This window comes from Alosa alosa, chromosome 9 (genome assembly GCF_017589495.1).
Source record: "Alosa alosa isolate M-15738 ecotype Scorff River chromosome 9, AALO_Geno_1.1, whole genome shotgun sequence".
NCBI lineage: Eukaryota > Metazoa > Chordata > Actinopteri > Clupeiformes > Clupeidae > Alosa > Alosa alosa.
Window position 1 is genome coordinate 14,063,293 of NC_063197.1, and position 13,190 is coordinate 14,076,482.

At 43.8% G+C, this 13,190-nt stretch overlaps 1 protein-coding gene across 1 annotated transcript in view; it reads left to right on the plus strand.

Moving 5' to 3' along the window:
• Window positions 1–2,008: 2,008 nt before the first annotated feature.
• The window catches only part of LOC125300725 (capping protein, Arp2/3 and myosin-I linker protein 3-like), a 38,243-nt gene continuing 27,061 nt past the window's right edge, over window positions 2,009–13,190 (plus strand). The window contains 14 exon segments of the mRNA XM_048252846.1: window positions 2,009–2,199; window positions 3,796–3,890; window positions 7,768–7,818; window positions 7,936–7,995; window positions 8,282–8,403; window positions 8,558–8,652; window positions 9,023–9,093; window positions 9,352–9,425; window positions 9,523–9,598; window positions 9,711–9,799; window positions 10,079–10,173; window positions 10,915–11,001; window positions 12,456–12,565; window positions 12,845–12,922. Coding sequence (XP_048108803.1) covers window positions 2,145–2,199; window positions 3,796–3,890; window positions 7,768–7,818; window positions 7,936–7,995; window positions 8,282–8,403; window positions 8,558–8,652; window positions 9,023–9,093; window positions 9,352–9,425; window positions 9,523–9,598; window positions 9,711–9,799; window positions 10,079–10,173; window positions 10,915–11,001; window positions 12,456–12,565; window positions 12,845–12,922 — 1,158 coding nt within the window. The 5' untranslated portion in view covers window positions 2,009–2,144.

Consider the following 13,190-nt stretch of genomic DNA (forward strand, 5'->3'; position numbering starts at 1 on the left):
TATCAAAATATAGATTTAAATCTGTGATGGACTGACAGAATGACTTCAGTGCAACCAAAGCCTGAAATTATACTAAGCAGTGCTGCTATATTCAATATAACCATTCTATTGGTATCTTCAGGTTTTCTCTATAAACTCTGCAATTTCCCAACCACAGGGTTTAGTGAATCTGAAGTCAAAACACTGCCATGTGCTAGTCTGCGCTCACAGAGTGATTTTGTCTCGGGCAGCAGCCGTGGCGTATGCTGACGCTGTCTGCTAAACAATATTTGTTTTGGGGTTTGGAGGTAAGTGTGTCTGGAGACCACTACACTTGCCATTGTTATTCCAGAGGTCGATATAAAGAACACTGAATTGAAATGAGAAAACAAAGCTCTTACTTTATAATTAGCTATAAATAATCAGTTTATCAAACAGTTGTTGGATAATCAGTTCCCCATGGCTTTCTTCTGGGATGATACCATCCTCTGACTATTTAGTATGACATCATTTGTGGCTAATTAGTAGGGGATGGTGCAAGCCGTGTGCTTCAAAAATTCAATAGCTGTGAGACAAAGGTAGTGTTCAATTTAACCTTTAACCTAATGGCCACACCAAAGAAACAAGGGGGAAATAATAATACTTCCATCTAACAAGTTTTGATAGCCTACATACAATACCTCAACCAATCAACATGGATGGGTCAATAAGTTTGTATAATTAAAAAAAAAAGAAGTGTTTTAATCAAGCGTTTTAATCAACGCAGGACATAGTCATCCAAATGGTTGAACAGACTATCCTGAGCCTTGAAACATGAGAAATGGGATTTTCAGATAACACAAGCCTCTAAGGTCACATTTCAGTGTTTTCCACCTCAGTCTGGGTTTTTAAATCTCGGCTCTACTAATTAAAAAGACATTTCATATCTTTCAGACTGTCAGGGGACACAGAGCACTTAACCAAAAATCGCTGTCCTACAGACAAATTAGATCCCTTTGAACCCTTAGATGTGAATATTTCTACTGCTCTCATGTGGTTAGTAAGTGAAATTACACTGTTCACTTCACAAGATTGCACATTTTGGAGAACTATATGTCAGATCTTTTATTGCTAATGTCAGACTGATTTAGCTTTGAGTGCCCCACAGACAATACTATGTAGGCTACTATATGGCTTTCATTAATGTCTGTTATTAATTTTCTCCTGTTGTTCCTTTACCCATGGCCAAGACATATGTTACAGCATTATTTTTTCTAAGCCTCAGTGTGATTTTGGTTTATTTCAAGGTATCAAATAAGTTTATAAACAAAGCATCTGTCAGTGTAGCCTAATATTTTCCATCTTGATTCAGTAGAACTTTCAAACAAATTTTCCATCATGATTCAAGCAAATTGCAAAAAAGGATGACAGCATAACACAATAGGTCTGATGTTTGGATGTGAAGAATAATATAATTTCAATTGCCTGTTAAGAAAATTAATACACGAGTTTAGAGACAACATGGCACTTTTAATCCATAAAGTGGTGAGGTAGCCTATGTCCTAAATAGGAAAGTCTCATCATCAATCATGTTTAATCTTGGCACAGGAAATGCCATGTTCTCTACCTGGATATCGTGAATGACATTGACTTTTACCAAATGAGGCGGCATGACCTTTACTCCTAAAACCATCAAGGGTAATTGCAATGTCTGTTCCTCTCATTGGTCTGCTCTCTCCTTATTGCTGCCCAAAGATGAAATGTTTTGCAAAATACTAGAGTGCGTCTTTCAAATGGTGATCCTAATTTGGCTATGATTTGGTTACAAATCACAGAGGGTTTTATTTAGGGTGTTTGCTTAGCTGGAGTTTGTGATACAATAATGCTCTCCTCTGTGTGCCTGTGAACACCCTAGATTGGATTAAACAAACAACTGCCTATTTTTAAACTTCGTGTCACATACATGGTTTTGCCTTTTATCGTTTTCATAGGATTATCTCCATCTCTCGTCCCACCCCCTTCGACCCCCACCCACCCACCTCTACTCTCTCCCTTTCTCTCTCTCGCTTTGGGAGTGATAGTGCAGTCAGACGTAGGCTACTGGTGGAATGCATGGGAGAGGAGAAATCCGTGCCGTTCATCGCTGAGAGAGGGAGACAGGGGTGGTGGCAGAGAGAGGGAGAGACATGGCTTCCAAAGAGACATCCTCCTGTTTTGTCAGCGTTTCCAGGGAACTCACAGGTAAGAGACGGGGACCACGGCTACATCAGTTAGAGCATCACCGTCCACATCCACGGACCGATGGGCTTTAGCAAACGATGCGGTTTGTGTGTCTAGCTGCGACCTAGGCTACCTGACGCAACGCACGTTTTTAAATGTTATTCAGCATGCTTATGTTGCAACCTTAGCTTTGTGCTAAATTATGAATTCTTATTCACGTTTTAGGTTTCTATGCTCTGGGAACTGCATGTGATAATGCAAAGCTACTGTTCTCTGGTCGATGTTGCCCCGCGGGTTGGCTCACATTAAACCCCAGCCTAAGGCCATATTCGTTGCGTTATGGTAATAATAATAATAATAATCACATAGGCTACCCTGCAAATATCACAGTCATCTTAAAAATACCCACGCAGAAAGTGCTGTGTATGCACTGGCATATTGAATATAGCATTGGCACCGAGTTTCTTTTATTGTGCCTGTGTGTATATGTAAGTACTCAATATGCCATCATTTTGGTGTCAGGAATACTCGCAGCCTGCTGGTTTTGTTAAATGCTTGCGCTGGGTCCCGGCCCCCTTCACTCACTCACCCGCCCCGCTCTTTGGGCAGACGTCCGGGCCATGCTGATGCAGCCGCGGGGAACATTAGATCACTACGCGTTAAAAACTCACACACTCACAAAGATTAGCCTCTCTCTCTCTCTCTCTCTCACACACACACACCACCACACACACTCTCTTTCTCTCTCTCTCTCTCTCTCTCTCTCCTCTCACACACACACTCTCTCTCTCTCTCTCTCTCTCTCTCTCTCTCTCTCTCTCTCACACACACACTGAGACCGAGGCTCTTAATTACCCCTGATAGATCTATTAGCTACTATACCGTAATTAGAGTAGGGAGGGAATCCCAGCTTTTCATTTCACGCACCTGTCAACCCCATCCCTCCTCTAGCTTACAAAAAGCACATATTCCACCCCTCATACCTCCTCTGTACTGCAGCTTGCATACTAGTTCTTATCGTGGGTAAATAATGCATGCTACCTCGTGTTATTCCATTTAAGAGTGCATATTCTACAAGCAGCAAGTGCAGGTACATGTCTCTTTGCAGTGTGCTAGGAACACACTCAGTTTGTTACCCACTCATCCATTCAGCCACAACGCTTTCATGCCATTTTCTTTGCATCTGCCTTTCTTTTTCTTTTGTGGTCTGTTTGTACTGTAGGGGTCAGGAGCTCACATTTCAAAGATCAGCATATGTCTAGGAGTGTTTTGAGATTTGCATGACTTGGCAAAAATCAATTAACTTGGAATTGAATATGATGATGATGATGATGGTGTGTGTGTGTTTGTGTGTGCGTGTGTGTGCATTTGCGCATGCGTTTTCACTAACTGTTTGTGTAAATGTCATTTGTGCCAATCTTATAAATTGCAGTGTGCTGATGTGAGCGCTTGACTGAATGTTTTACTAGGCCCAATCCATAAATGTCAAGGTTATGTTTCTAATGATGATGGACATCAGGTTAAATCGACTATTTCGGAACTCATCAACCGATGACAATGTTCACCTGAATATGCATATTTTGGTTAACATTTTTCCCTGTTCCTTCTCACTTGTAGAAAGCATCAGGAAGCTCATCGACAAGTCTTCAATCAAGTTCATTCGTGGCATCAAACTTGAAACAAAAAACGGCAAATCAGAGGACAGGATATTGGTAGGTGCACGTAAGCATTACTTCCAGCGGTATCGATACTGAACTGCCGTTCAGGCTGTCCTTAGCTCTTTGCTATGTGCCTCTGCCTCTCAGTTCAGTGTTATTTCAGTTTAATTTTGTTTATGATTTTCTTTTGGTGCCTCTTGATTGACTCAACATGTGGACATACACATGAACACACACATGCACACAGCGTTTTGTCACCATTTTCAATTTGAGCCACTGTATCTATCTATGGGGCATAGAGGACTGTGTAAGTTGGTGTGAAATTGTTCAGGCTATGATCGTTTCCAGTCTCTCCCTCCCTCCCTCCCTCCTTTCCTTTCTCTCTCTCCTTTCCTCTCCCTCTCCCTCCCTCTCTCCTTCCTCTCTCCCTGCCTCCCTCTCTCTGATGACACCCCCCGCCCACCAACACCATCACCACCACCACATTTTTGGAGTCGGAGAGGGGAGACCGAGTCCCTCTCTCACTCTGTACTCCCTTTTCATCAGCGAATGTGGGGCAGAGAAGGGGGGAACTCGTTTCCTATCCTTGGCTCTGCCAGATCACGCCATGCTTATCTGGGCCAGCCCTGCCGCTCTAAACATGGACCGGCACCAGCACCGCCTGGGTCCACCCCGGGCCCCCAGGGGGAGCTGTGGCGCAGGCTCAATGGCGACGTGCGGCCCGCGGCACACACAGAGCGGACCATATGCCCATGTGACCATATGCCCAACACACACACACTCACACATACACACACACAGATCCCTTCATTCCGATGCAGATAGGTGGTAGCTGTGCTCCGTTCTGCTACCAAGGGTTGATCCCAATCCAACAGTAATTATTTTTGACTTTGAGGTGAGGAATCTTGATGCAGGAAGTTTTCTAAGCCTCGATGGCTCCCTTTGAGGAGTTCATCTTGAGCACAGAGCACAGCAGTCATCAACCCCCCACCCCACCCTCCTCTCTTCCTCTCAACCATCTCCCCAGCTTAGTAGACCCCCCCCCCCCCTTCCCTCCCTTCCCCAAACCCTCTAACTGGTTAATGATTCATCATGTGGCAAGTTGGAGCATTTTGGCGCATGGGCCCTTTGATATATGGCGGGCTTTGATAAACGCTGTCTGCAGGGACTCGCCTTCCAGCCTTCGATGCCTCTGAAAATTGAACACTGAGGAATATTTTAGAGGATAACTGAAAGTGCTCTCTGCATCCATGTGAACCAACTGCTGATCCCATTTGCCCCCTGATCAAGCTTTAGTTTGTGCTTTTTGTGTGTGTGTGTGTGTGTGTGTATGTGTGTCTGTGTGTGTGTGTGTCTGTGTGTGTGTATGCGCACGCATATTCATTGCATAGGCATATATTTATGAGGGATATATCTTGGCTTTGGGTGACAGTCTCTGTTCTTTGCGAGTAGAAAGACTTTGTGCAGTCTAGTCTTGGCATTCATTTTTTAAGGCCCTCTTACATCAGTACAGTGCGATATTATTTACATACAGTATAACTGTCTTGGCTTTCAAAAACAGAAGGGCTGACAAGCTAAAACTTTTAAATCTTGCCTTTGAACCAACACCCTCCCACGCAGATTTACCTTGATTTTTCCGATCCAATTTTTTTGACTTGAGGTCGGGGCGATATGAGTGAATGAAAGCTCTGAGCGTACTTCCTCTACTACCGCCGGCCGACCTGAACTCCGCTGTCTAATAAATCTGATTCGAAGAGACGGGCGTCCTATCGTGAAAAACTCATTAATGAATAATTATGGGCTGCGAGGGGCATTCTGTGCCTCCGCTCTTTGATCTGTGAGGCTTTGATAAAGACTCGTCTCACGGGGTAACAGTCTCATCCCCAACATCTCTATCTGCTGCTGCCGCTGCCGCCGCCACTGCTGCCGCTGCCGGTGCCAGAGATGAAACTGTATCTCTTGACGTTCACGTTTATTTCTTAATTTCTTGTCTCCAGATTGTCAAGTCTTTCTAAAAAAATATATAATGAAAAAATCCATCTCGGTCACAGGTTCTTTTGATGTGTTTGAGATCTAGCAGATTCTCTTTTCTCTCCTACTCCCCTCTCTCCATCCCTCTCTCTCTCTCTCTCTCTCTCTCTCTCTACAGCCACTCTCTCTTTCTCTTTCTATCTCTTTCTCCTTCATTCTAACCTTCCCTCATATCCCCCCTCCAAATGCTCTCCCCCTCTCCCTCATTCACAGTATGATTCCTCTTTTATGGTAGAGGTTGGGTCGGGCGATGCTGTCACTCTCTCTTTCCTCTCTCTCTCTCTCTCTCTCTCTCTCTCTGTCTCCCTATTTATACTTTTATTTTTAATATTGCGTGTTTGTGATGCACTTGGAGGGGACTCAGCCCATGCTGCTACCCCTGTAGATGAAACAGCATGCTCATGGACAGGAGGATGAAAAAGAAGAGATAAAGAGAGTGAGAGAGAGAGAGGGAGATGAAGAGAGATGCGGGGGTGTGATATGGACAGACTGCAGACCGCTGACAAAAGAAGAGACACAAGAAAGCAAGTGGTCAGAGATCCACAGCACAAGAGAAGAAGTGTGTGTGTGTGTGTGTGTGTGTGTGTGTGTGGGGAGGGAGGGCTTGTGCTGTTGAACAGTGTGACCAAAGCGAAAGAACAGTATGAAGTGAACGAAGTGCCAGCCAGGATAGAGGGAGATATAGAGATGTGGTGAAAGAAAGGTGATGACAGCTTGATATTGGAGAAAATAAGAATAAGAACCAAAGGAAGTCGGTGGACAGGACGGACAGAAGCTGAGAGAAAGAGAGAGGGATAGAGAGTTTTCTCCTTGGCGAAGATTAGGAAGAGAGAGAGAGAAGGGTGTAACAGGGTGTTAGAGAGAGGAGGAAGAGGAAGATGTGGAGTGACGGAGCGGAAAAAGAGCAGCGAGGAACAGAGGGATGAAGTCAGAGCGGTCACCGGGACGCTGCGCTGAGGTCACACACACACACACGACTCGGCCTCCTTTCGTGGTCCTTTATTCCCCGTCTCTGGACAGCCTGTGTATATTTAGTTTCTGATTTTCAGATACCTCAGAAGTCCTGAATCCGTTCAGTTAGTGGAACTTTTTCTTGACTGCTGTCTTTACATGCAGTGTGCAAAAACTGAGAGATCAGGACAGTGAATGCCAGTTAGCCAGAGTCACACATAAGGGACAGCTTCATAACATTTAGAATTGTATTACTCATCAAATGGTTTACTAGTTTAGAATCGGATTACTCATCATATGGTTTACTAGTTTAGAATTGGATTACTCATCATAAGGTTTACTAGTTTAGAATTGGATTACTCATCATAAGGTTTAGTAGTTGTGCAGACATCATATACTGTACTGTATATATATGCATGTGGAGTATACATTTCAAGCATAGGTGAAACAGGATAGCTAAGGGATGCATCACTAGAAAGTTCCAGACTCTTCTAACATTCCTCCTAGTTCTTCATTATGTATATTGGGTACCGCCGTCTCTGTAGATTAGAATGCCATAGTAATGGGTTGCGTGCTGTTGAGCCATGGCTTTAAGAGAGATGTACTGTAGGGAGACGATGTGCAGCCATGATGCTGGGTTACTTCCCCTGAACTCCCTCACAGTTTCCATGGTAACCTGTGACCGCGTCCATTAGCCTCTACCAGTGCAAGTGTGGGCTGAGGCTTTGTGTGTGTGTGTGTGTGTGTGTGTGTGTGTGTGTGTGTGTGTGTGTGTGAGCGTGTGTGTGTGAGCAAGAGAGTGTGTGTGTGTGTGTATATCTGTGTGTGTGAGAGAGAGAGAGAGAAAGAAAGGGAGAGAGCAGTACTGATCTGTATGCTGACTCCACTGAACTGAAATGGTGGAGTGTTGGCCGTGTCTTGAGCTCTGTATATTCTCCATCCCTGCCAGGTTCTCACAACATGGAGGCTCTATCTAATGGCTGTGAAGGTTCCTTCAAAGGTAAAATCTGAAAAAGACTATTTTTCCTTCAAATTTTAATTTATTCAAAGTAAGCTTTGATTTCCAATTCACTGTGCGTGACATGCTTTGCTAATTTCCCCCAAACTGTTTGTTCAGGTGGAGATGACTTTCAACTTCCTGGAGATCCGTTCCATAAGCACACAGCCAGACCTGCAGGTGATTAGGCCTTGGGATTAGATTTCCGTCATTTGGATGCAAAAACCTTCTTGGCTCCTTTAGGTTGCTGCCTCCTGACTGAATGGCAACATCCTTCTGCCCTTCAAAACTACTCCAAACTTTTTTTATCTAGAAGAGAGCCTTTAATCCTGCTCCCTCAAATAACCCTTTGGTGCTGCTGTGTTTATAATGCTAACACAAAAGACGGGGATTGGTGAAATGTCAGCTGTCATCATTACCTTTTCTCTTTGCCTTTTTTTACCCCCTGCCTGCGGGTGATGCACAGGTTGTCATAGAAACAGACAAGTCCACCTACTCCTTCCGGCTTCAGTCAAGAGACCACCTCGATCATGTGATTAACCATGTCAACTATGCCCTGTCACGAATATTCAACAACTCTATTTTTGCGTGAGTTTTTTTTGTTGCATCTTCTCATCCAAGCCACAGTTGCAGAAGAGTAGTATACATCCAAAATTGCCATTGTATCATTTCTTGGCCTTTTTGTTGATTGCTTTTGTAATCCATTTTTTTCTTTTTCTCTTTATCCTGCTCCATCATGTAGACCATCCATCTGTCAATCAGACAGTGACCTATCAGATGGAAGCAGGAAGTACTCTCCAAGTTCAGACACGTCTGTCGAGACACAGAGGGCTTGTGGTGAGTGTGGTGAAAAAATGCAAGCTCATAAACACACACACACACACACACACACACACACATACATGCACGCACACACACACACACACACAAAAATCATCATTCATACTGACAGGCAGACATGTCGACAGATGAGCAGTAAAGAATTCAGTCCTCTGGACAGATTGGTGCTTAAGCAGGGAGGCAAGACAAACATTATAATGGGGTTATTAAAACGACGATGAAGGTAAATAGAAGGCAGATAGAACAACATAGACATAAAACAATATACCCACGCAATCAACATGAAGTACATGTGCAGAGAAAAGAACATTGCTCGCTGTATTAATCTGTATGTTTATCTTCCCCCGTTTCTATTGCTTTATTTCAGGAGGCTTCTCAGAGACATATGCTGCTCTGTGTGATTATAATGGCATCAGCTGCAAGGAGGAGGTGCAGTGGGTAAGTGTGTGTGTGTGTGTGTGTGTGTGTGTGTGTGTGTGTGTGTGTGTGTGTGTGTGTGTGTGTGTGTAGAGTGAGTGAGAGAAAGAGCAAGAAATGAGAAGGGAGGAGAGAATTACAGCACTTTCTGAGTGCTGCATATCACATGTGGGCGTATTTGTATGCAAATATTGAAATATGTTCAAGTAAGGATTCTATACATAACATATGTGGGGGTTGCGAATGCTCTTATGTGTGCATGACTGTGGTCTTCTTTAGGATGTGGATACCATCTACCACTCCCAAGACAACAGGGAGTTCAACCTGCTGGACTTCAGTCACCTGGAAAGCAGGTAAACTCTGTACTGGACACTGGACAGGGCATATTACATACTGTAAGTGTAAAATCATAAGCCTATTAAACAAGTGTGGGGGGTTCATTTTGTCCAGGGACCTGGCAGTGATTGTGGCGTCCATGGCGTACAACACATGGTTCACTAAACTCTACTGCAAGGACCTGCGGATTGTAAGTATCCTCTTCGCTTGAGAATGGTCAGCATGGAGAGTTCCGTGCTTTTTGTTGTGTTATTTGAAATTGTCGGTGCCACTGATCAGACACACTGCATGTGACCTCTCAGGGTTCAGAGGTCACAGAACAAGTTCTGCACACGCTTAGTAAGTCATCCAGCCTGGAGGAGATCACACTGGAGAATGTTGGGCTAAAATCGTGAGTTTTCATGGCCTCTAGAGTTATACTGTGTCATCCGTTTGTTTTGATTAACAATGTGTTAGTATGCATAGCATGTAAACTATAGTAATGTAATGTACTTTAGTAAAGTAATGTCTTCAGTGTGTGATTAATGAGTGTTTTTTGAAATATGAAAATACTATTTCCATCCATGTTGACATACTGTCTCTGTCTGTCTGTCTGAATGACTGACTGACTGTGTATGTGTGTGTGTCTGTGTGTGTGTGTTTGTGTGTGTGTGTGTGTGTCATACTGCAGTGACTTCCCTCAGAAGCTGTCCGTCGCCCTCTCTGAGAACCCAGCCTCTGTAATCCACTCCCTCAATTTGGCTCATAACACCCTTGACAATCAAGGTAATAATCGATTCCTCCCTGCCGCATTCATTTGGGCCACTTCCTCTTGTCTCTTTTACACAGCAGCCCCGCCATCCCCCACCGTGCCGAGACCCAGCTGCCTTGAGAACAGTGGTGCAGAAATGGTGGTTTGATGTCCCTGTGTTTAGTGATGCCATTACTGCCTTTTAAACCTTGCCCTTACAACCCATTTATTGTGTGTCTGCGGTGAGGCAGTGCCTATGTAATGGCCTCGGTAGACAGTTGCCTTCACTTGTCACTCTGAATCAAAGTAGCTTGTCTTTGGCAGAGATTTAGAGCCGAGCTCCTGAACACTGTCAACTGATGCCCAAGGGATGTGGAAATATATCATAGTGGGTTTCTCACCCTCTCGGACTCTTTCTCGCCCTCTCTGCTCTCCTTCCCTCTCTCTCTCTCTCTCTCTCACTCTCTCTCACTCAGTATTTCCCCCTCTCTTAAACTCCGGTTGAAATAAAACAGTTTTATTGGCATGGCTGCAATGCAGCAAAGTATTGGCAAAGCCCATAAAGATAATGTAAATGTGAAAATGAGGAAACACACAGATAAGCTAGCAACGGAAGTACTCACATATATGAACACATTATAAATGTACATAATAAAAGTACAAACAAGGGTGGCTGCTTTATGTTCCGTAATTAATCATGCTATAAATTATCTGTCTTCCTTTCTCCCTTCCTCCCTTCTGTCTCTCTCTGTCTCTGTCGCTCTCTGTTTCTACAGGTGTGTGCAATCTCATTCAGCAGGTGTGTCGCCTGAGCAAAGGGCTGCGTCTCCTCAACCTGTCCAAGACATCCCTCTCCTCCAAAGGTGGGTGGTGGTCACCTCGAGTGCCTCTCTCCCAGCACTCCCTCTCCATCCCTCTCCTTCCATCTCTCTCTCCACATGTCATCCACTCCTTCTTCATCCCTTCATGGAATACAGGAGGAAAGAAAATCAAGAAAAAAAATGTTCATCCGGTTGATGTGGGAGGCTTTGAGCCTTTGTTCAGCTCCCGGGATGTAATATCACTTATCATATTAAGCACACTTATGAATGAAAAGGAGGATAGATGAGCACCCAACCCCCCACACACACACACACACACTCCTGCACACATCCCGCTTGCACTCTTGCTGTCAGTAAGTCAGATATTTCCGCGCACGCAGACTGGATTTAGCTCAAGGGTGGCTCTGGGCTTGGGTTTCTGCTGACAAGCATGGAGTTGGGTGAATTTGTCTAGAATACTCACTTGCTCGGGCGCCCGCTCACTCACTCACTCGCTCACTCAGAAGGAAAGCTTTCCTGAGTGCACACTCGTCTATTTCTCTCTATCTCCTTTCTCTCTTTGTCTGGCTCCCTCCTTCTGTCTTCTATTGTGTGTGTGTGTGTGTGTGTGTGTGTGTTAGAATGTGTGTGTACTTTGTACTTTCACACTCACAATATCTCGTATCCAATCCATCTCTTTCGCTCGTATCTAGCCATTTCTTACAGTTTAATTCATTCTGCTGTTTTGGCAGGGCAAATACATTTCTGATGGCACAGGCTCTTCTATCTGAGGTGCAGAAGTCATAAGCTAGGAAATTAAAATGTCTGAAATGTGCACTCCAGGAGATAAACAAAGTCATACCATAACGAAAGCATTAACTGTGTAGACCAATAACATTAGTGCTGTTGATGCAGGGCTCATTATCACTGAACTCCATACCCCATAAATATAAGAACACCATACTGACAAACTGACTAGGAACTGACTAGAATTTGTCATACCATGACAAATTTTGAGCATTGTGAGTATGATTGTGTGTAATTACTGGGAATTTAGAACACCGTGGTGAGGTAGATAAATCTTTCATTCAGATAATTTAATTGTTCATGCACCTATGGAATGGACACACATATGATTTCATCTCATGTTTGCAATGGGGATATAGTAGTACTAATTATTACATTTTATTTATGCTGTGTTTGTTTATTTTATCGGTGGATTCTGGAGGTTGAATAGGTAGTCTATATGCGATGAAACTGTATTTTGTTATAATTATATATTGAAAATAATAATGAATAAATAATGAATTAATGAATTCATCAATTAATTAATTTAAATAATATATGAAGGGAAATCCATTTTCCCATCCTTGGCCATTATTAAATAACGTGGATCAATTAATTTAACAAATCTCAAAAAAGTGTTTTTGTTTCTTTCTCTATGGTTTGCAATCTCTCTCTCTCTCTCTCTCTCTCTCTCTCTCTCTCTCTCTCTCTGTCTCTCTCTGTGTGCTCAGGTGTGGTGTCGCTCTCTCAGGCTCTGTGCTCGAGTGACGACTATTCTAACTCCCTGCTGCATCTGGATCTCAGCAAAAACCCCGGGGTCCTGTCAGGAGAGGACGCCTCGGTCAGAGACTGAACAAAGCACACACAAACAGACACACGCACACAAACGCACACAAACAAACACACACTCTCTCTCTTTCTCTCTGTCTCTGTCTCTCTCTCACACACACACATACACACACACACACACACACACCTTTTAACGCATGATCACCCACATATAAATGCAGTCTGTCACAGAAAGATGCTCTTTTTTGTACAAACACAGACATGTACTGCCTTGCAAATGTTACCACTCACATGTAAAGTCCGTCTGTGTCTGTTCTTGTTGCTGTTGCAGAACCTGCACCTCTTCCTCTCCCAGCCCAACTGCCTGGTCCACCTGGACCTGTCCAGCACCGACTGTTCAGTGGACTCGGTGAGCTGAGAACGCGCTTTGTGGCTCTCCAGTCACAAGTCAAAATCCCTTCATAGCTTTGCATAAAGAAGTCTTTTCTCTCTACTTCTACCCTACTGAGGTTTTTGAAATGGATAAAGACATTCATTTTTCAGGGGTGTTCTTTAACCTTTATGGCATATTGTGTTAAATCAGTGGAAAGGTCCCACCATCGATGTGACTTCTTTTCCCAGTGCTGCTTCCTTTTATAACTTTCTGTGGTTGACCTTTCCGAACTCTTGATATTATT